The 25,334-nt window shown below is 36.5% G+C and overlaps 2 protein-coding genes across 2 annotated transcripts; one reads left to right on the top strand and one right to left on the bottom strand.

Moving 5' to 3' along the window:
• The first annotated feature begins 253 nt into the window (after nt 1-253).
• LOC104235390 (NADH dehydrogenase [ubiquinone] flavoprotein 2, mitochondrial) lies at nt 254-6,402 on the top strand. The gene is made up of 10 exons (XM_009789126.2): nt 254-427; nt 548-580; nt 690-755; nt 1,554-1,670; nt 2,052-2,129; nt 2,224-2,329; nt 2,434-2,480; nt 5,680-5,757; nt 5,851-5,916; nt 5,998-6,402. Exons 1-10 carry the CDS (start codon nt 362-364, stop codon nt 6,112-6,114), a joined length of 774 nt encoding a protein of 257 aa, XP_009787428.1. The 5' UTR covers nt 254-361; the 3' UTR covers nt 6,115-6,402.
• A 13,969-nt stretch (nt 6,403-20,371) lies between these two features.
• Nucleotides 20,372-24,793, bottom strand: LOC104226569 (transcription factor UNE12). The gene is made up of 6 exons (XM_009778596.2): nt 24,210-24,793; nt 23,080-23,187; nt 22,508-22,573; nt 21,580-21,645; nt 20,968-21,045; nt 20,372-20,865 (listed from the first exon to the last, which is right to left on the bottom strand). The coding sequence occupies exons 1-6, from the start codon at nt 24,570-24,572 to the stop codon at nt 20,638-20,640; spliced, it is 909 nt and encodes a 302-aa protein (XP_009776898.1). The 5' UTR covers nt 24,573-24,793; the 3' UTR covers nt 20,372-20,637.
• Between the last annotated feature and the right edge of the window lie 541 nt (nt 24,794-25,334).

The raw sequence follows: 25,334 nt of genomic DNA, 5'->3' as shown, positions 1-25,334 counted from the left end.
GTAGGTACATAAAAATCCCTATTTTAAACAGCATGCTTAAAAGTAGTTACCTGGTCTCATTTCGACTATACTGTATGTGTGTCCATTTCCTATCAAGTTAGCTACTCAACTCACTATTCATTGGAACAATAAGCCCAAACATATCTGATGGCCCAACAAAACGAGAACCAACATCCAACTGTTGTCCAATTCACATGGGCCTGCCGGTTTACGGCCTTGATGAGAACACGCGAACAAGGGACGTGTGTGAGGCACGCAAAACCTTCATAGTGAGACTTCGGATTTCTCCATTTTCCTCGCTGCCCCAAAATCTCCATTTTCTCCGACCTCCGTCTGCTCGGATAATCGCCGGAGACCAAAAATGTTCGGTCGCCTCGCTGCACAACGCCTGAACGAGATCCGCACGGCCTTCCGTCGAACTCCTCAGGTATAATCCCCTATTACATCATATTTTCGTATTCACTTAGAAATTCTTCTTTTTGTTATTCGGATTAGCTCTTCTTTCCTTTTAGTCAAAGTCTCTTCTTATTTTTCTGTGATTTTTCAGGCATCGCGTTCTTTTTCGACTGCACTCAACTATGTGAGTTCTTATCAGATTTGTATTTCGGAGTTCTGAGTTCAGATTCAAAATTTGAGCATTCGATTGCGTGTTTATGTTTTTGCTTGTTTCTATTTTCGATTGTACGCAGCACATTGATTCGCCGGACAACAATCCAGACCTTCCTTGGGAGTTTAACGATACAAACAAGGAAAAGGTTAGCATTGCTTATTATCCTCCAGAGTTACCAAAATCTAGTACTTCTTTTCTATATGACTTATAACATTATTTAAATTCTCGTTGCTCCATTCCCTAATACATCAAAAGTTCGATTCTTTGCTAGTCGTGTTCCCTTTTTCTTACAGTATGTATGTGAAAATTGAGAGCTGTTGTTCCCTGGAAATGAATAACAGAGCTTTGAAATGATCCACCTTACGACATAAATTCAAGTTGCATCCACATGAGAAGATTGTCTAATTGAGCGTTTGAAACTTAGTTTCTTATTTGGAAATGAATGAAAGAAAAATGTTTTTTTTAAAAGAACCTAAATGGCCAAAGCTGGTTCTCCATACCCAGCCAAAACAAAACTCGAAGAAAAAAATATGAAAAGAGGCAATCACAAATAAAAGGAAAATAGCATGAAAGTAGGTGATTGATGTTGTTTGAGACATATTGCATTCCCTGATGCATTGACACCAAAATTGCAAAAGACAGAAATATCAACATCTTGCATTCTTCAGCAGGTGTCATAATTCACTTGTAGAATTTACCAAACGAAAAAAAAAGTATCATGCGAAACTTCATGCATCATAGAGCAGTTTGTTTGTTAGTACATAGGGTAACTAGAATGGAGATTTTTGAAATGGCCTTTGAATCATGATTAGCTTCAATTTCAGAGGATTTTCGTAGTAGTGTACTTAAATTGACTCTTACGCATCTTTATAATTGGTAGTTCTTCCTTAAATTGCTTATTCTCTATCTTGAATCCCACTTAGTCCTCCCATGCAATCCACAGGTGAAGGAGATATTGTCTTTCTATCCATCCAACTATAAGCAATCTGCAGTGATTCCTTTGCTGGATCTTGCACAGCAGCAAAATGGAGGGTGGCTTCCTGTTTCGGCGATGAATGCAGTATGTTGACAATGTTTAGATTGATTCGTGCACTTTTTGCCTTATTATAAAGTTTGTGGCCTGAGGCCCAAGGATTGGAATTTTTAAGGGTTGCCACTATAAAATATTGAAATTCCTTAGTGCACTTATATACAATTAATCAGCATTTGATTGCTAGAAAGAATTCAGCTTTAGTTCTTGCCACAGCAATATTTGTGTTGTTTGTCATGTGTATTAACTTGATAGTCATATTACTCAACCTTCATTTTCCTTGTATTAGTCTTAAAATTAGCACGATGTAAAATTGCATTTACTTAATCAGGGGTTATTTGTTCAATAAATTTTCCTTCTATGTCTAACTGGCATTCAAAAGTATCTAATCTAGTCTTCTAAATGTTTAAGGTGGCTAAGGTTATTGAAGTCGCCCCAATTCGTGTATATGAGGTAGCAACCTTCTACACGATGTTCAACAGGACAAAAGTGAGTAGTTTTCTTGACATTTTGGCTTGTGCAAGTGCAGAAATAGAAAACCAATTTTTACTTAGCATAGCTTACTCAGTTTTTCATCCTTTAGGTTGGCAAATACCACCTTTTGGTTTGTGGCACAACACCTTGTATGATCCGTGGTTCAAGAGGTATTGAAGAGGCTATACTGAAGCACCTGGGAGTAAAGCGCAATGGTCAGTGTTATATGGAGATATTTCCAACTTTATTTGTTAATTCTTCTAATATTCCTATTGTTGAGGCGTTCTTATTCTGGGACTTTGCTTCTTCGTGTATGCAGAAGTAACCAAGGATGGCTTATTTTCTGTTGGTGAAATGGAATGCATGGTGAGTCATTTTTCATACATCTTATTGATGTTGACCTTGTTTTTTTTTACGGCCTTGACAGCATGTCTATGTGATAGCTTTTGTGAACTATTTTAGGCTTATTTGCTTTCCAACCCTAAGATCTGATGCTGAGATTGGTGTTTGTTATGCTTAACTGTTATCCAATAAATCACATGACCATGCTTGTGACTTGTGACTAGTAGTAACCAAATTAAGGAAAGTAGAAGTCGGCTTATCTTTAATGTTGTATGACAGGCACTTTGCTTTATTGTAGCTTGTAAGGCAAATATAATAAGACAGCAGAGATTTTCTCAGCTTGCTGCCTTGGTTATAGTTGTTCTTAACTTCTTATAATAAACGTGCCTTGTAGATTATGATGCATATGCACTCTTAATCGCGAGCAAGCCTGCTTCTATGGCATTTTGAAAGAAATGTTGATGTTTTTTAATCCAATAATATCATTAGTCAGTGATCATTCATCTAGAAAAAGACAATACTTGCAGTCAATTGTCCAATAAGAATGCAAAAATCCTCTTTCCTTATATCAAATACTAGTATCTTTAGCAGCAGAACTTTAATTGGAATAAAAACCTCTAATACACTTGGTCTCAAGACCTTAAGCCCATAATTGGACGGCCAAGAAAGAAGCTCCAAACCATTAGTGTACTTAAACAGATAATGAGCAATTCAACAACCCAATCAGAACAGTGAAGAATCTAGAATTAGCAATGGTGACCTCAACCTCAACACCAGGTTCAATGGTGATTTAGGCGATCTGCTTGACAACATCTGCAGAATTGAAAAGGTCAATCACACGCTCGTGGACTCGCAGCTCAAACCTGTCCCATGTATTTGTGCCTTCTCCACAGGGAGACTTTCTAACTGCCAGTTTCAAAACCCAATTGTTTTGTGCTTGATGAACCCGCGATCATGATTGAGATCAGCAATGATAAGGCATTATTTGCTTGTGTGAGCGCCGGCTTATGGAGAAATTATGGAGAAACTAGATTCAATCAGGATATAGTTCATCTAACAGTCTAGCACATGCCACGGGCTCAACATGAAGAAAGAAGACAAAAGGATCTTCAAATTACCATCTAAGTTTTGAAAAGATTCTTGGGAATGCTACAGCTATATTAGAAGAGCTTGGGTGGTTTCTAGAAAACACGAAGATAGAAGACGTCGTAAGAAGCCAATTTCTATCAGTTTTACCCTCTAGTGCTCAAGTTTATGTGCATACATGTGTGTCATCACCTCATTGGTCGAAGCTCAAGTGGTCACATAAGTGTTTTGATATGTTAAAGTTGAACTGAAGTGAGACCTTGTAACGTCCTGATGTTTGTGGTGCTAAACCAAGGATTGATATAACTGCAAAGTGCCCAAAACCTGCTTTGCTTCTTCATTCGTTCATCCCATGTTCATGGTCCTTCGGTTACTATATCACTAGGCATATTAATTCTTGGTCTAAAAGGGTACATTGTGCTCTTGTCTGGTTAGCAGGTAGAAACATATTGTGTGACAACCAGTTAACCATAATTTATTAATGCAAGTAGAAACTGGCCTTCTAACTACGTTGGGTAATATGATAACCCACAGAGGTCTGTGGTTGTGGATTGGAACTTCAGTGTATAATGGTGTGCATGGAGACATGAACAAACACAAGCAAATTATTTGGACGGATACACAATGATTCCTCCTGTAACTAAAGTAAAGGGAGAGAAGGTATCAGTAAGTGGGGTATTAAATGAATTATTTTTTACCCTGCAAAACTAGCAACTTGTTGAGGAACCTTTTCCTCATAACCATTTTGAAGGTCTAGACCTGGTCAAATTACAGACACTAAAGACTTGAATTCATGCCTTTCTTGGTTGAATGGTTTCTAGATACGTGTGAAGAGAAAGATGTGATAGACAGGGAACTACTAGTCTACTGCAGTACTACTCAAAGTGAGAGAACTCATCTTTACTGTTAATCAGCCATTTTTTCTCAAACCGTATTCTCCTATGTTTTGATAACCATGAAATATTTTGTGGTGGATAATGGACCCAACCCTAAATCGATGCTGACAAATAACCAACTTGCAAACTTAAATGCTATGCTCTTGTACACGACAGGGTTCGAACCCGTGACGAGCACCTAACCCACATATCACAAGCTGCACGTTTACCACTTTACCAAAGCCCTACGGGCAAAATTTGACTAGATTAAGTTCTCGCTGTTGCATGTCAGAACGTCATTGGGGCCAATGCATTGAGGCTATCCTGTGGATCATGTTGAGACATGAATTGGGTATCTGAAAGGGGGAACTTACTAGTAATTTTGGAACTATGGAGAAGTCGTGACAATTATAAAGATATATCACACCCCAAAGAAAAAGCATGGCGGGAAAGATAAAGACTTTGTCTTTGCCTCTAGCTTTTGCGTAAACCCTCATCTTAAAACCTTGTTCAGACTAGCTTAGGTCCACTAACCATTTTTGTAAAGGCATAAGATACAATTCTGGAAGTGAAAAGGTGATACCTACTGTTCAATGAAAAGTTATGCTTTTCCATCAGAAGACAATTTTAAAATAGAGGTAAAGAAGACATGAGAAGTGCCAAAAAAATCAAACTGTCACATGAGTTGATTAAAATTGCTGTTCAGATCCTGTGGAGATTTGCTCTCCATATGACTATGAGGATTTAATGGTTAGGGCTTAGCTATTACTATTGAGAGGTCCTTGCATTAGACGTGTAAAAAGCAAACTTATCCCATGTTGCTTTCTGATAATCCCACCCTTGATCAGGTCCTTGGTCTTTAGAGATGAACTTTTTTACTTTCTACTATTTTGCGAATAGTGGGGGAAAAGATAGTTGGATTGACAGGTAAATTGGCACACTACTTTTATATTCCCAATGTAAGCTTAATTTAATGATAGTATAAGGGACATTACTATGAAGGACGACTTGATAAAACTAAAGGGAGATTTTGTTTTGGTGGGGGTGGTTGTGATTTTTTTAATCTAGTTGAAAGAGTGGGAAGACTATTAGTGTTGTTTAAACTAATGTGACATCCTTCTAACTTTTCCATGCATTGGAGGCTCTTCAGCAAGGAACCAGTGATTAGATGATTATATTTGTTCCATAATGTTGAACACAATTCGAGTCATTGCTTATTTGAAATATAACCATTTCAATGTTGTACCTCATTTTTGTGGTAGGGGTGCTGTGTAAATGCTCCAATGATGACGGTGGCCGACTATTCCAATGGATCTGAAGGATATAAATACAATTATTATGTGAGTTATTACTTTAATCCTGTTTTTATCGGTTGTTTAGTCTTGTACTGATAAGTATTTCTAGCTCAATTGGTCTCTCCTTCCTTTCTGCAGGAGGATTTGACTCCAAAGAGAGCTGTAGAGATTGTCGAGGCATTCAGGAAAGGTGAAAAACCACAGGTAAGATGACTGTTACATATACTAATTTTATTGTGCATAGATATTACTGCATTGTTGATCGGCTTGCTTTTCATGTTTCAGCGTGGCACTCAAAACCCAGGTCGTATCAATTGTGGACCGGAAGGAGGAAACACTACATTATTAGGTGAACCTAAGGCTCCTCCTTGCCGGGATTTAGATGCTTGCTCTGCTGAATAGATTTTTTGTTGTTGTGTTCTTAATAATACAAAACAGTGGATGGGGAGAGGCATCCCAGGTCATATGCAGTAAATTACTGACTGCACTGAAGTTTAAAGATTGTCTCCTGCCTGTTAGTATGGTTACAGGTGTTGATTTTTGTTTATGGTAATCCATTCTTAAATCGTACCTGATCTGTTGAAGGTTCTTGTATTGGGTCAGAATGTCATATTTTGCCGAAAAATTGCTTTGATACAGATTTGTTAGTGTACAATTAATAAGAATGAATTGACAAATCAGTTGCTTGCAGATTCAAGAGGTACCAGCTAGTTCATAAATACTGGAAATTGTGCTTCCATTACATTTTAATCAAACTAATGTTTGGTACGTTTGTGTAAAAGCAGACTAAAGATGGATTCCAGTTGAATGCAGGGTCTTTTTGTTTTTGCTAATTGAGATATGTGACAGATCCGTTTATATCTGAAAAAAAGAAGATTTTTTTAACAACCACAATCGTCTAGAGACAATAATAATAGTTTGCAAGCACCGGCAACAATTAATTCATTTTGTTGCTTGATTTTAGGTCAAAGAGGGTTCCATTTCTCATTCAGAAGGAGAAGGGAGTATTGTTTCCCTAATACTAAACGATTAAGGGGGGCGTTCAGAATTTAAGATTTTACTATCTTTATAGTTACCCAAGGACTGGAATTGGAGACGAAGCTACTATTCTGAGTTCTGAGTCTTCTTGTTGCGTTTATGCTTGCGTTAGCTGGTACACCAAATGCCATTCTTAATCGTTTGGGCCCTCGACCTTATCAGTTATTGCATTACCTTACCCAATGAATTAAGATCTTATACCCCACTGTTTTATTTTAATTTATAATTGTGTTTGATTGCACATGAAATCTAAAGACTTTTGGCACATACCTAAAGTATCTTAGAACTTGTAATGTCAGATATCATAACGTTTCTATTGTTATAGGGGTGTCATTACGGGTATAGTCGAAAATTTAAGTTAAAGAGTTTTTTTACATTACATTCTTTATAAACAGAAAAAGCAGTATGTCATAAGTTTTTTATATCACTCTAATACTATACAGACACTTTGTCTCGTGCTGAGTTTATTTTGGACTTTAAGCCATTGGGCTTTAAAGTAGAAGAAGTGTGAATTAGAAATGGAGGGAAATAAAATGGAGGGAAAATGAAAATTTGAAGAAGTGAACTTTTGTCTTGCACTTTGTCCCTCATTGGTGAGGGACAATCACATTTGTGTGCTTATATATAGATTCACTTCTTAAAGCTCTTAAAAGGAGTTGAAGAGAATGAACCCTCGCGCCGTCGTCGTCGCTCGCTCGGCTTCAGATTTGTCAAACGATCGATAAGATTATTTTTTGGACAAAATTTATTTAATTATTTAATAATTAATTAAATGCCAAATCACTGCTGAAACTACGCCAGAACCCTGCTGAAAGTTCAGAGGGCCTCGCTGGCCGCGGTTCTGTCGCGACCGCGGTAGAATCGCGGCAGTCAGATTCAGAGAGCCTCTCTGTCCGCGGTTCTGCCGCGATCGCGGTAGAACCGCGGCAGACCGCGTATTTTCTGAAAAGACACCTTTCCAGACACCTCTTCTGATATTTGCCTATAAATTCTGAGGCAAGGCTGCATCTTCTGAACACGAAAAACACTCCAGAACTTCTTTCTTTCTGAATATACTGCATCTTAATTCGCAGTCTCTCTCTCTCAAATTCGTAAGTGTGATTTTGCTCCGTTCTTTGAGTTCGTTGGTATCCTGCAGTTTGTATTGCCACTGTTGCAGGAAGGTTTATTCCGTTTTATCCTGGGAGGATTTAATCCATTACCTTGGCAACGTGTGAGGGGGTTAAAATTCCTTAAGGACGCACAAGAAAAATTGTGGACTCGGAATATTTCTGATTCTTTACTATTTTATACATTTCTTTATTCTTCTAACAGTTTTCTGATTTTTGTTTTAACACAGTTACGCTCACAAGCTTAAGGAATTTTATTTTACTAACGTTTCTGTGTTGATTATTAAACTGTTTTCTATATACTTTGTTGGAGACTAAAGCCTTGTTGCTTTCTACTCCTATAATTGTTTCTGTCCGGTTTAAAGTACATAAAAACTTTGCCGGAATAATAAACGTACGGATTTGAAGTATATAAAAACTTCACCATTGTTACGTGTTCTATGTTTGGTTTGATATTCAGTTTGAAGATATCAAAACTTCACTGATTTAACAAGTTCTGTATTGTTTTCAACTTTACAGAAATATGACGAATGAAAACCAAACTAATGGAAGTGTTGCGGGAACGGGTGCTACTGTTACGAGTGTTGCTGCCTCGTCAAGCCATTCTACTCCTGCTCATGCTATGGCACCGGCAGAAAAACCCGGAAAATTTTCCGGTATTGACTTCAAACGCTGGCAAATGAAGATGCTCTTCTATCTTACTACGTTGAGTTTGCAACGTTTCATCAAGGAGGATCCTCCGGTCATGGCTGAGAATACTCCGGATGATGAACGACTTGTTGTAACTGAAGCATGGAAACATTCTGATTTCTTGTGCAAAAATTAATTATTGAGTTGTTTGGAAGATGACTTGTACAATGTCTATAGTGTCATGGAAACTTCAAAAGCGTTATGGAATGCACTTGAGAAAAAATACAAGACTGAGGATGCCGGACTTAAGAAGTTCGTGGCTGCAAGGTTTTTGGATTTCAAGATGATTGACACTAGGTCAGTCATAACCCAAGTCCAAAAATTACAAGTCATTGTGCATGACCTCCTTGCTGAAGGTATGACCCGAGTCAATAATTTTATTAATAAGATTTATCTTATTACTAATTATGAGATTATTATTGAAGGTATGGTCATAAATGAGGCCTTTCAAGTTGCTGCTTTCATTGAAAAGTTACCTCCGTTGTGGAAGGATTTTAAGAACTATCTTAAACACAAGCGGAAGGAGATGACACTAGAAGACTTGATTGTTCGTTTGAGGATAGAAGAAGACAACAAAAATGCTGAAAAGAAGTCACGTGGAAACTCGACAATAATGAGGGAAAACGTTGTTGAGGAGGCGCCACAAAATAAGAAGAGGAAGAAGGCTTCCGGACCAAAGAATTACCCTAGCAAGAAAAAGTTCAAGGGTAATTGCCACAACTGTGGAAGATCTGGGCATAAGGCCGTGGATTGTCGTGCGCCCAAGAATGATAAGAAGAAAAAGAATCAAGCTAACATGGTTGAAGATGAAATGGAGGACTTATGTTCCATGTTGTCTGAATGCAATTTGGTAGGAAATCCAAAAGAATGGTGGATAGATTCTGGAGCCACCCGCCATGTTTGTGCTAACAAGGAGTTATTTTCTTCTTATGCCCCCGCAGGACCCAACGAGACAATCTTCATGGGAAATTCATCTACGGCCAAAATTGAAGGAGTTGGCAAGATTGCGTTGAAGATGACGTCGGGAAAAATAGTGACTCTAAATCAAGTCCTCCATGTTCCAGAAATTCGCAAGAATCTTGTGTCTACCTCACTTCTTGTCAAGAATGGATTCAAATGTATTTTTGTTTCTAATAGTGTTGTACTTAGTAAGAACGATGTATATGTAGGAAAAGGTTACCTAAATGAGGGCCTTTTTAAGCTAAATGTAATAGCAGTTCCTATCAATAAAGTGAATGTTTCTTCTTACTTACTTGAGTCAAACACTTTATGGCATTCGCGTTTAGGTCACGTAAACTTCAAAACATTGCGGAAGATGATAAATCTAGAAGTATTGCCAAAATTTGATTGCATTAATTCCAAATGTCAAATATGTGTGGAATCAAAGTATGCTAAGCATCCTTATAAGTCCGTTGAAAGGAATTCAAGTCCTTTAGACTTAATTCACACAGATATTTGCGACATGAAGTCAACACCATCTCGCGGTGGGAAAAAGTATTTTATTACTTTTATTGACGATAGCACGAGATACTGCTATGTTTATTTACTTAATAGTAAAGATGAGGCAATTGATGCTTTCAAGCAATACAAGAGTGAAGTTGAAACGCAACTAAACAAAAAGATCAAAATGATAAGAAGTGATAGGGGTGGCGAATATGAATCTCCTTTTGAAGAAATTTGTTTGGAAAATGGCATTATTCACCAAACAACTGCCCCTTACTCTCCACAATCTAATGGAATTGCGGAGAGGAAGAATCGAACATTGAAGGAGATGATGAATGCATTGCTAATAAGTTCTGGCTTACCACAGAACTTGTGGGGGGAAGCTATACTTACAGCTAACCGGATAATCAACCGTGTACCTCATAGTAAAACACAGTCCATTCCTTATGAAAAGTGGAAAGGAAGGAAGCCTAGCTTGAAATACTTCAAAGTGTGGGGGTGTTTAGCTAAGGTACAAGTTCCTAAACCTAAAAGGGTTAAGATAGGTCCAAAAACGGTTGATTGTGTGTTTATTGGATATGTAACCAATAGCAAGGCATATCGTTTTCTGGTTCATAAATCAGAAAATCCTGAGATTCACATTAATACGATAATAGAATCAGATAATGCTGAATTCTTTGAAACTATTTATCCGTATAAAAAGGAAAGTGAAGTGACCTGCCAAAAGTCAAAACGACCTCGGGAGGAAATAACAGATGGTATGCCTAATGAAGAAAATCCAAGAAGAAGTAAACGTCAAAGGATATCTACTTCATTCGGTCCAGATTTTCTGACTTTTCTGTTAGAAAATGAGCCTCGTACCTTCAAGGAAGCAATGTCTTCCTCAGAAGTACAATATTGAAAAGAAGCTGTCAATAGTGAAATAGAATCCATATTGAGCAACCATACTTGGGAATTGGTTGATCTTCCTCCGGGTAACAAAACGTTGGGTTCTAAATGGATTTTCAAGAAGAAAATAAAAGACGATGGTACTATTGACAAATACAAGGTAAGACTTGTTGTCAAAGGATTTAGACAACGAGAAGGTCTTGACTATTTTGACACATACTCGCCGGTAACAAGAATTATATCTATTCGGATGCTAATAGCGTTAGCCGCCTTGTATGGTCTTCAAATCCATCAAATAGATGTAAAAACAGCCTTCTTAAATGGTGATCTTGAGGAAGAAATTTACATGAACCAACCTAAAGGGTTTGTGGTTCCGGGAAAAGAAAAGAAGGTGTGTGGACTTGCTAAGTCTCTTTATGGACTAAAACAAGCACCCAAACAATGGCATGCAAAATTTGACCAAACAATGTTGTCAAATGGTTTTAAGATTAATGAATGTGATAAGTGTGTTTACATTAAGAACGTTCAAAATCATGTAATCATTGTTTGCTTATATGTTGATGATATGCTAATAATGAGCAAAGACATTGCCGACATTCAAGCTACTAAGCGTATGCTTGCTAGTAAGTTTGATATGAAAGACTTAGGAGTTGCCGATGTAATTCTAGGAATTAAAATCCAGAGGACTCCTCAAGGTCTAGCTTTGTCTCAATCACATTACGTGAAAATGGTACTTGAAAAATTCAAACACTTGGAATTTAGAAGTGCAAGGACTCCAATTGACTTAAACCATCATCTTATGAAGAATAAAGGCGAAAGTACGTCTCAATTGGAGTATGCTCGTGTGTTGGGAAGTCTAATGTACATCATGAACTGTACACGACCCGATATAGCTTGTGCAATAAGTAAACTTAGTCGATTCACAAGTAATCCCAACAAGCATCACTGGGTGGCTATGAAACGAGTTCTGGGATATTTGGAGTATACCCAAGACTACGCTTTGCACTACAATAAATATCCTGCGGTTATTGAAGGATATAGTTATGCTAATTGGATAACCGGCTCATCAGAAACAAAGTCCACAAGTGGATATGTGTTTACTGTTGGTGGAGGAGCAGTATCTTGGAAGTCTTCCAAACAGACATGTATCGCTCGCTCTACAATGGAATCAGAGTTTATAGCATTGGATAAAGCCGGTGAAGAAGCTGAATGGCTTCGGAATTTTTTAGAAGACATTCCGTTCTGGCCAAAACCTTTGGCTCCTATTTGCATACATTGCGATAGTGAGGCTGCAATAGGACGGGCAGGGAGCGTTATGTATAACGGAAAGTCTCGTCATATACGACGAAGACATAATACCGTTAGACAACTACTTTCTAGTGGAATTATCACTATTGATTATGTAAGATCAAAGGATAATGTTGCGGATCCACTTACAAAAGGCTTAACTAGAGAGGGAGTTGAGAAATCATCTAAGGGAATGGGACTATGGCCGAGGACAAGTCAACATGGCGGTAACTCTACCTAGAATTTTGGATGTTCCGAGATCTAGGTTCAAGGAGCTCAAACAAAGTTGTGATTGACCGGTTCAACATTGTCAAAACAAAATCTTTGGTCCATTCTCGTGATGAAGACAATGTTCAGTAACAAGGATAGAACTTTACACGTTCTTTAATGATTCCCAAAGTTTGATGAGGTATCTATCAAATAGTGTCAATCTAAAGGATTACACGTTTAGGAATCACCTACGTAAGTGTGAAGTGTAAGCCGCTTCAAGGAGAATTCTGTAAGGTCAATTCTCTATGCACTTATGAGACCAGGCGGTATTCATGGCTAAAACGAACACAACAATGAGAACCAAAAGACGGTTAAGGGTTGGTTGTGTGACATATGGTTGTCTAGGTATACACTAAAGTTCGACGGTTCAAAGATATCAAATCTACCGATTGACCGAGTATATCCGACATATGTTCACTACGGAAAGTTCAAAGGGAAACCTACTTATCCAGATGCAATTAATCCTTACTTGCAAAATCACATAGCTTTCATCTATGATCTTTCTTGATACAGCCATTCCCATTCATGTGGGGGATTGTTGGACTTTAAGCCATTGGGCTTTAAAGTAGAAGAAGTGTGAATTGGAAATGGAGGGAAATAAAATGGAGGGAAAATGAAAATTTGAAGAAGTGAACTTTTGTCTTGCACTTTGTCCCTCATTGGTGAGGGACAATCACATTTGTGTGCTTATATATAGATTCACTTCTTAAAGCTCTTAAAAGGAGTTGAAGAGAATGAACCCTCGCGCCGTCGTCGTCGCTCGCTCGGCTCGGCTTCGGCTTCGGCTTCGGCTTCGGCTTCGGATTTGTCAAATGATCGATAAGATTATTTTTTGGACAAAATTTATTTAATTATTTAATAATTAATTAAATGCCAAATCACTGCTGAAACTACGCCAGAACCCTGCTGAAAGTTCAGAGGGCCTCGCTGGCCGCGGTTCTGCCGCGACCGCGGTAGAATCGCGGCAGTCAGATTCAGAGAGCCTCTCTAGCCGCGGTTCTGCCGCGATCGCGGTAGAACCGCGGCAGGACGCGTATTTTCTGAAAATGCACCTTTCCAGACACCTCTTCTGATATTTGCCTATAAATTCTGAGGCAAGACTGCATCTTCTGAACACGAAAAACACTCCAGAACTTCTTTCTTTCTGAATATACTACATCCTAATTCGCAGTCTCTCTCTCTCAAATTCGTAAGTGTGATTTTGCTCCGTTCTTTGAGTTCGTTGGTATCCTGCAGTTTGTATTGCCACTGTTGCAGGAAGGTTTATTCCGTTTTATCCTGGGAGGATTTAATCCATTACCTTGGCAACGTGTGAGGGGGTTAAAATTCCTTAAGGACGCACAAGAAAAATTGTGGACTCAGAATATTTCTGATTCTTTACTATCTTATATATTTCTTTATTCTTCTAACAGTTTTCTGATTTTTGTTTTAACACAATTACGCTCACAGTTTATTTGTACAAAGTAGATCAATAAGTGTTGAATATATTTGTTTGAGATGTAAATTAGTGAAGTTATTACTTACAAATATGTACCAAAATCGAAATAATGATAAACAATTTATTAAATTTGTATATCAGTTTGGATTGATATGGAAATAAAAACTCGTCATTTTAGGCAATAAGTCAAATATTTCGATTGGAGGCTGAATAACTTTTGTTGAGGGTGATTTGGTGCTACATTTAGAGGCATGTATAAGATACTCATTTGATTGGATAGTCAGCTGTTTGGCACCTGTATTTATCTGTATATTTTAATATATACTTTGTATCTTCCAATAGGAAGAGAAAGGTTGTGTTAGTATATTGGATAAAATAAATTACTCGAATGACATTAGCGACTCCCACTATACAATGTGGATGAAGTTGCAAATGAAAATCCAGCTCTAAATCTAATAGAGTATTATATAAAAGAGACAATACAAAAATTGACACTTTATAAAGTCGACTTTTTAACTTTAAGATTTCTTAATTAAACACCAGAGCACATGTTTTTTTTATTACTCCCTCCGGTCTAACATAAGTGATTTTTTGGCTTTTTTCTTGTGGTCCAAAATAAGTGATTTTTTAAGATTTCAAAAATAAATTAATTATTTTTTTCCTATATTGTACTTGGAGTAAGTAATGTTGGAGTATGTATTAGGAGTGTTTATGTGAAGAGATAGTAAAAGTTAATATAGTAAATTTCATTGCTAATTAATGTTAAAAGGTGAATTTTTAATATGTGTGAAAACAACCAAAAAATCACTTATTTTAGACCGGATGAAGTATTTATTTTCTACTTGGTATCCATTATATGATTTAGAGCCTCGAGTTATGGGATTTACCATAAAGCTCATTAAATGCTCCCTACTAAAAAGAGTTTCATTTCCAAAACTTAAATTCAAGATGTTTGACGAAAAGTGATCTTATTCATTCAACTACAATACTTCGTACTCACCAAAACACATGTTTTAATCCGCCATCAAAATTCCAATCCCCTTCAAAGTCTTTGATAAAAGTTGATTGTTGAAATTTGAGCAGAATAATGAGAGTCCAAGTCAAATTACTGTCATAGGACCAACCCAAATAAATAATCCCAAGTTATTATTATTATTATTATTATTATGATAAGGCAAGGAAATGTTACTATAAAGTATAGAAACAAAATGGGAAACAGCTTTCCGTCAGAGCTGCTTTTTTCATTCTCTCTCCAATGATGTATCTCAATAATGATTCAGGAGAAATTAGAGAATTAAGTCAAACCACTTTCACAAACCAACCACGCACGCTTTGAAAAATCGAAAACAACTCAAAATTAAGACCCTTTTTTTAATATATATATAAAAAATCTATCTTGTACTATAAATCATAGGTCATGGGACAACAAAAACTACTCTCTTAGTTTATAATGATAATATTAGAATTACTTACTCCGTTGCAGTTTGTATAACATATTTTTATTTTAAGTCCGTTCTAAAAAGATTGACATATTTTTAAATTTGAAAATAATTAACACAAAATAGTATGACATGTTTAAAGCTACAAATTTCAAAAAATTTATAACTGCAGAGATGTTATTGTTGGGCACATGCTCATGTTGTCCAACCAAAGGCCCAATGGCCTAATCCTATTCTCTTTTGGTTTTCATTCCTATTCGGAATTGGATTCGGCTTTTATTCCTATTTTGAGTGGGTTTTGGCTTTAAGGGAAAGTACCACTCATGATCTATTAATAGGACAACCTTGAAGAATTATTCTATGCTCATTGGTAGAAGTCTTTGAAAGACTTAAGCACATAAGAGTGGTTTTTGAGAGAGTTTTCATCAAGAGAGAAGAGAGAAGAAAAGTCTTTGTGTTGTTGCAGATTTTTATTCCGACCAGCCAACTTCAAATCACGTTTTAGGATTCGTTAATTGTTGAATCGAGTTGAAATTTTGACTGAATGTTCGTAACATCTTATTCTTTGATTTGAACGGTGGAAATCGGATTTAAATGCTCGTAGCATCTGATTTTGAGCCTCGAACAACAACTTTGGTTTTGTGGATTCTCCTCTTTCTTTAATTGATTTGTTGTTGCTATTGTTGCTCCGTATTTGGCACTTGTTGTGTAGCCAATTTGGAGAACTTTTGTAACCCTCTTATTTTTATAGTGGAGCTTTTTGAATCTTTGTGATCCCGTGGTTTTTACCTTCGTTGAAGGGTTTTCCACGTTAAAATTTGGTGTTCTTTACTTTCTTTATTTTTGGGTTTGCCTCTTTCTTGACATAACAGTGGTATCAGAGCCTTGGTTGTTTATTCGGGGTTATTACGGAATGGAGGAGAATATGAGCAAGATGGTATGTTTAAATGGGAGAAATTATAATGTTTGGAGAAGCAAGATGAAAGATTTGTTGTTCGTGTAGAAGATGCATCTACCCGTTTATGCAGCTCATAAACCCGAGAATGTATCTGATGAAGATTGGGATTTCGAGCACCAACAAGTATGTGGATATATACGCCAATGGGTTGAATATAATGTTCTCAACCATATTGTGAACGAGATACATGCGAGATCATTGTGGGAAAAGTTAGAGGCTCTTTATGCTTCAAAAACTGGGAACAACAAGTTGTTCGTACTAAAGTAATTGATGACCTTTAAATACAAGGAAGACAGCCCTATCCTTGATCACATAAATGATTTTCAGGGTGTCCTTGATTAGCTGTATAGAATAGGAGTTAAATTTGATGATGAGATACAAGGACTTTGGCTTCTTAATACTCTCCTAGACTCTTGGGAAACTCTTCTTGTTTCTTTAACAAATTCAACTCCTAAAGGTAAGGTAGCCATGGAATATGCCAAGAGTGGTGTGTTGAATGAGGAAGTAAGGAGAAAATCTTAGGGTTCGTCCTCATAAGCAGATATCTTGGTTACAGAAGACCGGGGGAGAGATAGAACAAGAGGCTCAAGGAATAGAGGTAAAAGTAGAAGTAAGTCAAGGTCCAAATACTATAATATTATATGCAACCACTATGGCAAGAAAGGACACATCAAAAGGTTTTGCCGCAAGTTGAATCAAGACACTAGAGAAGGAAAGAAAGCTAAAAATAACGAGAACAATATTGTTGCTATTGTTCGAGATGACCTTTTTTTTGCTTATGATGAAAACGTCATCAATTTGGTATCCTATGAGACTAGCTGGATAGTAGATTCTGGAGCTACCTCACATGTTCACACCAAGAAAAGATTTTTTCTCATTTTATACTCATGTTGATTCTGGAGTGTTAAAGATGGGCAATATCAGTGAAGTTAAGGTGTTTGGTGTTGGCACAGTTTGTTTGAAAACTAATAATGGTTCAACGTTAGTTCTTCAAGATGTCAAGCATGCTCTAGACGTTTCTTTCAATTTGATCTCCGCAAGAAGATTAGATGATGAAGGTTACCATAATGCCCTCTCTAATGGCCAATGAAAGCTCACTAAGGGCTCGCTAGTAGTGGCCCGCGAAGTCAAGTCTGGTTATTTATATGTGACACAGGGCTCTATTCTTAATGGCTCAATAAATCTGGTGGAAAGTGATACTTTATCAGAATTGTGGCACAGAAGATTGAGTCATCTGAGCGATAGGAGGATTACGTACTTGGCTAAGAAAAGTTTGCTTTCTGGATTGAAACAAGCAAAGCTGAAAAGGTGTATCCATTGTTTAGCTGGGAAATAGGAAAGCGTTTTCTTTCATAGTTATCCTCCCTCAAGAAAGCCCGATATATTGGAGCTAGTACACTCTGATTTGTGTGGTCCTTTTAAAGTAAAGTCAAAAGGTGGTGCAATTTACTTTGTGACCTTCATTGATTATCATTCTCGTAACTCTGGGTGTATTCTTTGAAATCTAAATATCAAGCACTTGACGTGTTTAAGGAATTTCAGGCCTTAGTCGAGAGACAGACGAGGAAGAAATTAAAATGTATTCACACTGACAATGGTGGTGAATATTGTGGTCCCTTTGATAACTATTGCAAGGAACAAGGAATTCGTCATCAGAAAACTCCGCCCAAGATGCCTCAATTGAATGGTTTGGCATAGAGGATGAATAGAACTTTAGTTGAGAGAGTTAGATGCTTACTTTCAGAGGCTAAACTTCCAAATACATTTTGGGCGGAAGCACTTAACACTGTTGCCTATGTTATCAATTTGTCTCCTGTTGTTCCTTTGGATGGTGATGTCCTAGAGAGTTTGGTTTGCCAAAGATGTTTCTTATGATCACCTGAGAGTTTTTGGATGTAAAACTTATGTGCATGTTCCTAAAGATGAGAGATCGAAACTGGATGTCAAAACTAAGCAATGCATCTTTATTGGTTATGGTCAAGATGAGTTTGGATATCGTTTTTATGATCTAGTTGACAATAAACTTATTAGAAGTCGTGATGCAATATTCTTTGAAGACCAAACTATTGAAGATATTGACAAAGCTGAGAAGATAGATTCTCACAGTAATGAGAGCTTAGTTGATATTGATCCAGTTTCAATTGCTAAGGCACCTATTGCACATGAAGGAACCCGAGACAATGATGAAGATAGTGATCAAGATCCAAATGATCATCATGGTGTAGATGTTATGAATGCTCCAATTGATGAAGTTATGGTTGATCAGCAACCAATTCCTACTCAGGTAACTATTTCGAATAATCCTGAAACCTCTCTTTGAAGATCTACAAGGGAGAAGCAAAAATCCATGCGCTATCCTCCTGATGAGTATGTACTGTTGACTGACATGGGAGAACCTGAGAGCTATGATGAAGCCATGCAAGATACTCACAAAGATCAGTGGATAGAAGCCATAGAAGATGAGATGGAGTCACTCCATGAGAATGACACATATGAGTTAGTGAAATTGCCGAAAGGTAAGAGAGCTTTATCTAACAAATGGATATTCAGAATAAAGCAAGATAACCATACCTCTATGCCTAGATACAAGGCGAGGATAGTTTTTAAAGGTTTTGGCTAGAAGAAGGGAGTTGACTTTGATGAAATTTTCTCCTGTGTTATGAAGATGTCTTCTATTCGTGTGGTTCTAGGCTTAGCCGCAAGTCTAGATTTAGAGGTTGAGCAGATGGATGTCAAGACTGCTTTTTTTCATGGTGATTTAGATGAGGAGATTTATATGGAGCAGCCTGAGGACTTCGTAATTAAGCTTGCAGATAAGCATGCGTTTTGTAGAAAATTGGCAGGCATGAAGCCTGTCAATAGTTCCTCTACTTGAAGACATATTTGGCCCCTTGGCTGGAGGGGGAGTTTGTTGGGCACATGCCCATGTTGTCCAGCTAAAGACCCAATGGCCTAATCCTATTCTCTTTTGATTTCAATTCCTATTCGGAATTGGATTCGGTTTTTATTCCTATTTTGAGTGGGTTTTGGTTTTAAGGAAAAACATCACTCATGATCTATAAATAAGACAACCTTGAAGAATTATTCTATGCTCATTGGTAGAAGTCTTTGAAAGACTTAAGCACATAAGAGTGATTTTTGAGAGAGCTTTCATCAAGAGAAAAGAGAGAAGAAAAGTATTTGTGTTGCTGCAGATTTTTATTACGACCAACCAACTTCAAATCGCGTTTTCCAATTCGTTAACCATTGGATCGGGCTGAAATTTTGACTGAGTGTTCGTAACATCTTGGCCTTTAATTTGAACGATGGAGATCGTATTTAGAGGCTCGTAGCATCTGATTTTGAGCCTTGAACTGCAACTTCGTTTTTGTGGATTCTCCTTTCTTCTGATTTGTTGTTGCTCTTGTTGCTCCGTATTTGGCACTTGTTGTATAGTCAATTTGGAGAACTTTTGTAATCCTTTTATTGTTATAGTGGAGCTTTTTGGATCTTTGAGATCCCGTGGTTTTTACCTTCGATTTGAAGGGGTTTCCACGTTAAAATTTGGTATTCTTTACTTTCTTTATTTTTGGGTTTGCCTCTTTCTCAACATAACATCTATGACATGTTTTAATCACAAATTTCAAAAATCTTTACGTATTTATTTTCTTAAACTCCGATTCACGTTACTATCATATAAATTAGAATGAAGGGCGTAATTTAGAACATCTCAACTATTCCACTAATATTTACTACTTCCACAACATAATACCGAGTAACTCTGGATATCAATAGGCAAAGAGAAAAAGATAACATTACTTGCCTTCGAAATTTGAATCCTAATCTCTCATAATTTTCGATCTCACTTAGCAATTGACCAATAGGCCACTCAATCACACGGTGCAAACAAAAAAATTACTATTATTGTCGCCAGCACTGAAATACATTACAGTTAATTTATTACATACAGATTATGTCATAGTTTATGTACTAAAGGGCCCCAATTTCCACTAACAAAACAGAGAGTACCCACCATACAAGTGCTTCTACATCCACCACTATATCCTTAGTCCCACCATTCATTTCTTTTACTCAACAAAACAAATCACATGAGCAGAACTTTGACAATTTCTCTTCTTCTGCTTGAATTATATATCATATCAATGACAGAAAAAAGGTTACTTTATACATAACATTGAACCCTGTCTTTCAACAAAGCTAAATAGTACTTAATAAGTAAAAATAGGAACCATAGCTGTGGGACCATCAACTCCTAAAGAAAATTCTTAGGATCATTAGCATGTTGTCACCTTTCTAATAAGGGTCTTTTTTTTATAAAAAAAAAATAATAACCTGACTTCTGAGCCAACTTTCTAATAAGGGTCTCTAAGGAGGATTAGTTTCTGGCTTAATAAGACTTGATGTATCTGGTGGTTGAGAGTGGTAAATTGCTGATGCAAGAGAAATAGGCATAATACATAGTGCCTTAGACTGAAGAAATTGCATTGCAGAACCAACATTTTCTTCCATAAGTTTGGCCACTTGCCTTTCTGTACCATCACTTGACCACTTTTCCCAGGCTGGTTGGTTATTTCCACCTTCACTGCTCTCTTCCTAAATAAGACAAGCCACAAAAAAAAAAGTATTAAGTGCTAGGGTGGACAATTCAGCAGAAAAAGAAGTCTAATCAGTTTATTATAATTAAATAAAAAGAACCTCTACTGATGATATTGGAATGTCTGTAACAAGTGGTGCCACTGCACCAGCTCCTCCCAACCTACTCATACTCAACACCTGTAGCATCATATATTATTTTATAACTTAAGAAAAAGTACCAAGAAGCTCAATAATGCAAAAGAAAGTACTGATTCAAAAGGAGTAGAAAACAAAAGGAAGAAATCTAGTGCTTACCCCCCTCAAAAGAGGAAAGGTAACTTTGAGTGGAGATCCTTTATGGCATCTCATTTCACTATTTTTTTCCAAGTAAATTATCAGATAGGTTTCCACCCGCTAAACTTCATTTCAACACCATACTTAAGGGAAGCTGTTCACTAACCAATATTTAAACATATAGACATCAAATTCAACTAAGTATAATTTGGCACTGCAGACAACAAACTGAGCTGTAGGATCGCCGTGAGGTAAATGCTACACACAAAATGACATGGGAAGATTTTTTGAAACGAAAATCCACTGAAAAGGGCAATGCAAAAACATATCAACATGCATTTCTGAAGTAGTTTCTCAACCCAAATTAACATCAATAGATTCAAAATGTTTAGACTGATCCCTGACTGAAACTTTTGAAAAGACTCTGGTTTAACGTACCTTCACTTGCAGGCGTAGGAACTTGACATAATCTACAATTTCATCAAGCATTACGGCTCTATCAGTCTGCAAGACCAACAGAAAAAGGAAATAACAGTTGATGAATACTGACATACCAAACTTAATAGAATGTTAAATCACAGTAACCATAACATGCCAAATATAGTTAATGTGTGCTGACAATCTCTGATGGAAATGTGGGAGTTAAAATAGTTAATGAAAATGATGCAGTATTGCTTTTACTTATTGATATACTTCTTTTCTGTGACATCTGTTGGCAACTTTGAAACACAGGTCACTTTAGTTGAGCATGCAACAGTTTATGACTTCACCAACTTTGCACATTTTCAGTATTTGGAAGTTGTGGTAATCTTCGTAAATGAGCATCAACTGCTTAATATAACATGTCTTACTATACTGAAATATCCAAATGTATGCCTTCTATTAGTAACTAAAAATGGAGACCAGAAACAACATCATGCAGTATCCTCATAATCTACGGAATTAGGGAAGGAAATAACGGGACATGAAGTTACCTAACAAATCAATTTCATGTTTTTACACTCTTCCCGCAAATTAAAAGACACACAAGAATAGTGGAAAACTGTACAAACGGGAAAGTTATATCCATTTGCCGCTACTATTTAGGAACAGAAGAGTTCTTTAGTTCTTCATTTTATAAGTCCCTATTGATTCTCTATCAATAAAAGCATCATAACTTGAACAGATCCAAAAAAATTGGGAGTTGCCAGTGCTACTAATTTTATCAAATATTGTTCCATCATTTCTGAACCCTGGGCATATGCATAAAGCCCACAAATGAAAACAGTGACAAGAAAGATGTTTTACCCTCTTCCTTTAAGTCTTTTCAAAAGGATGTTCACAGTAAGTGAAATTGAGTTCACTATGTAAAAGAAAGAAAACTGACCTTATTGACACTGGGAACCAACTCTTGCAATGCTCTAATTCTTTCTGCTATCCTCTCTCTACGTAACTGCGTTTAAAAAATAAAATCTGTCAGAATGGTAAAGTAACAGCAATTGAAGGCTAGGAAACAGGCCTATATACATAGTATTGAGCCTTACACCAGTGCTTGGAAATAGGATTTTTACTTCCTAGCATAGAACTGAATTCTACAACAACACATTCTTGGCAACTTACTATCATTGGGCTTAGGGACTGGCCACTTCAGAACATCTCATGCTTGTAGAGACAATGAACAAAGTAAAATTTTCTTATCAATATACACAATATAACATGACTTAGTTAGAAGATCTCCCTTGAAAAATAACCTTTCATGCTGAGGAGCTTAATTGAACCTGATTCATCTATAGTGAAAAGTTGCAGCCATAAAAAAACAAAAAAGTGGAGATGATTTTCTTTGGTCCAAACATTAGAAGCAACAAAAACATATGACCCTCGTAAAATAATTTGCTTAATTTTGGAGTACTCTACATATTATCTATACAAGAGACCACAATTGCTGTAAGAAAACCATACCCTCTCTGCAATGCTGTGTGGATCAGTAGCTTGTCCTCGCCTTGCTCTTACCCTTGGACGTATTGCTGGGGGATGTGGCATTGAAGGCATCGGTTGGCCATGAAAACCCTGTAAATATTGAACCTTACCATATTACTCATGATAATATCTTAAGAAAACGATTGATAAAATCACTCAGTAAAAGGCCAAATTCCTTCTTATTTAGAATTCGGACAATGGTTTCATCATCTTGTAACGGCAAAAAGTATCTCTACATATCTAGCTCCTTTCTCTAGGTGTGTTTGAAATTCCACTTTTCTATATATAGCAATGCTAATCTCAAGATGAATTATCCCATGTGACCTCTAACTTGAATACAAAAAATATAACCCTCCTTTTCAAAATACCTGATTCGTTACTCCAAATTATACAAGGCTAAAGGCACCCAAGTCCAGAAAAGGGAAAACAAAAGCAAGAATTTTGAACTTTCCACTTACCAACCAAATACATAAACCTTTTGAGTTTAAGTTTTGTGCACATAGATTGTTACACTATAGATTAAGTTAGACCTATTACAACATGTAAATCTTCAGAGCAAGCTTGGTATGTTAACTCGGAATAGAGTAATAACCTGCTATATTACAGGTAAATTATACTGACAGTGCAAAAAAAAAAAAAAAAAAAAAAAAAACTACGCACTACCACAGTATATAACTTAAATCCTGAACTTTTCCCATCTGTATTTTTTATTCCCAAAAATAACGTGGAGCTAACAAATGCCAGTTTTAAACGAGAAATAAATTCAGAAAAATTAGGAAAACAACAAAAAGCAGAAAGGTAAAAACTTTCTAGCAGAACACTCTACACCAACTTGCTAAAAAAAGTTCCAAGAAAAAAAAACAGATTATCACAGTAAAGTTAAGTCATTTTTCTCAAAGGCTACCAAAAACCAAAAAAAAAAAAGATATACTAAGTAACAGTTACAAGTTTGAAACTTTTGTATGTCAGCTATAAGTGCTTGTGATCAAAGGCAAAAAAAAAAAAAAAAAAGTTAAATCGTTTCCAAATTTTGAAAGAAATCATTCTTTTTTTTAATCAGATTAAAGAGGAAATAGGGCCACATAAATTGAAGTAGAAGGAGTAATAGTTACAGGTTTGACAGAAGAAGAAGCTCTGCTATCAACAACATCATCTCTAAATCTCCTTCCAGGTACTGCTGAAACATCATCCATCTTCATAAATCCACTTTTCCCTCCCTCTAAACTCAACCCCAATGGAAAAGAACCGGACTGAGATGGATGATGGAACCCACCACCACCACCACCTAGTCCAACACCAAGACCCACTCCTGAAAACTGACCCGACACATCGCCGGAGTTCAGCTGCAGCATCATCGCCGGCGGAATTGCTCCGCCATCATTTCCCGCCAAATTTTGTTCTGCTCCGTTATAAGCTGGGAATCCCAAGATTTGGTCAAAGAAATCATCTGGTCCCTCTGAGGGGTTGTTAGCCATAGCTGTAACAGTTTTTTTTCTCGACCACCTTAATTTCTCAGAAAAGCATTTTTTAACATGTGTAATATTAGATGTGCAAACTAGTACTTAGTACTACTCACAAGTGTATATATATAGGAAAAGAAATGCAAGTGTGTGTTTTGAGTGTTTCTGTGTGTGCTTTGTTTGGTTGCTGCTACTTTCTATAGAACAGTGAGAGCGATGAATGAAGAAAATAAAAAGCAAATGGTGTCACCAAAAGCTTCGGTTAATAAATATATAAGCCAATAGTGTTACCAAATAAAAGCAATTGTTTAAATATTTCTCTTTTTGTTAAAACAAAAACTTTGCTTAAATGTAGACTTTATTATTTTATGTTTAAACTTAGTCCTATTGCTCAAGTGCGACTAAAAAGTTTCTCCTTTTTTAGTTTTCACTATTTGAAATCAGAAAAAATCGTTCTTTGGTACATTAAAAATTAATACATATAACTTTTGCAAAAAGATGACTTGCATAACTATGGATAAATTTTTTTTGGTAGAAAGTATTTTTCTTTTAATAGGTCTTATGCTATTTAAGTAGGAATTAGTAGAAGTTCAATACCAAAATTAAAAAATATGAATAAACAAGGAAATGACTGAAATAGCCAAAAAGAGTAAGAAGGAACTTTGTTTCCAATCATAAATCACGGAAGTCGGCAGATAAGCGAGAACATTATTGGGAATAAATAGAAAACAAAAAAATTGGAAATTCTTTATTGACTTTTTACTTGTAGAATTTTGA

The sequence above is a fragment of the Nicotiana sylvestris genome, chromosome 9 (genome assembly GCF_000393655.2).
Source record: "Nicotiana sylvestris chromosome 9, ASM39365v2, whole genome shotgun sequence".
Lineage (NCBI taxonomy): Eukaryota > Viridiplantae > Streptophyta > Magnoliopsida > Solanales > Solanaceae > Nicotiana > Nicotiana sylvestris.
This window is presented reverse-complemented; position numbering and strand designations above follow the sequence as displayed.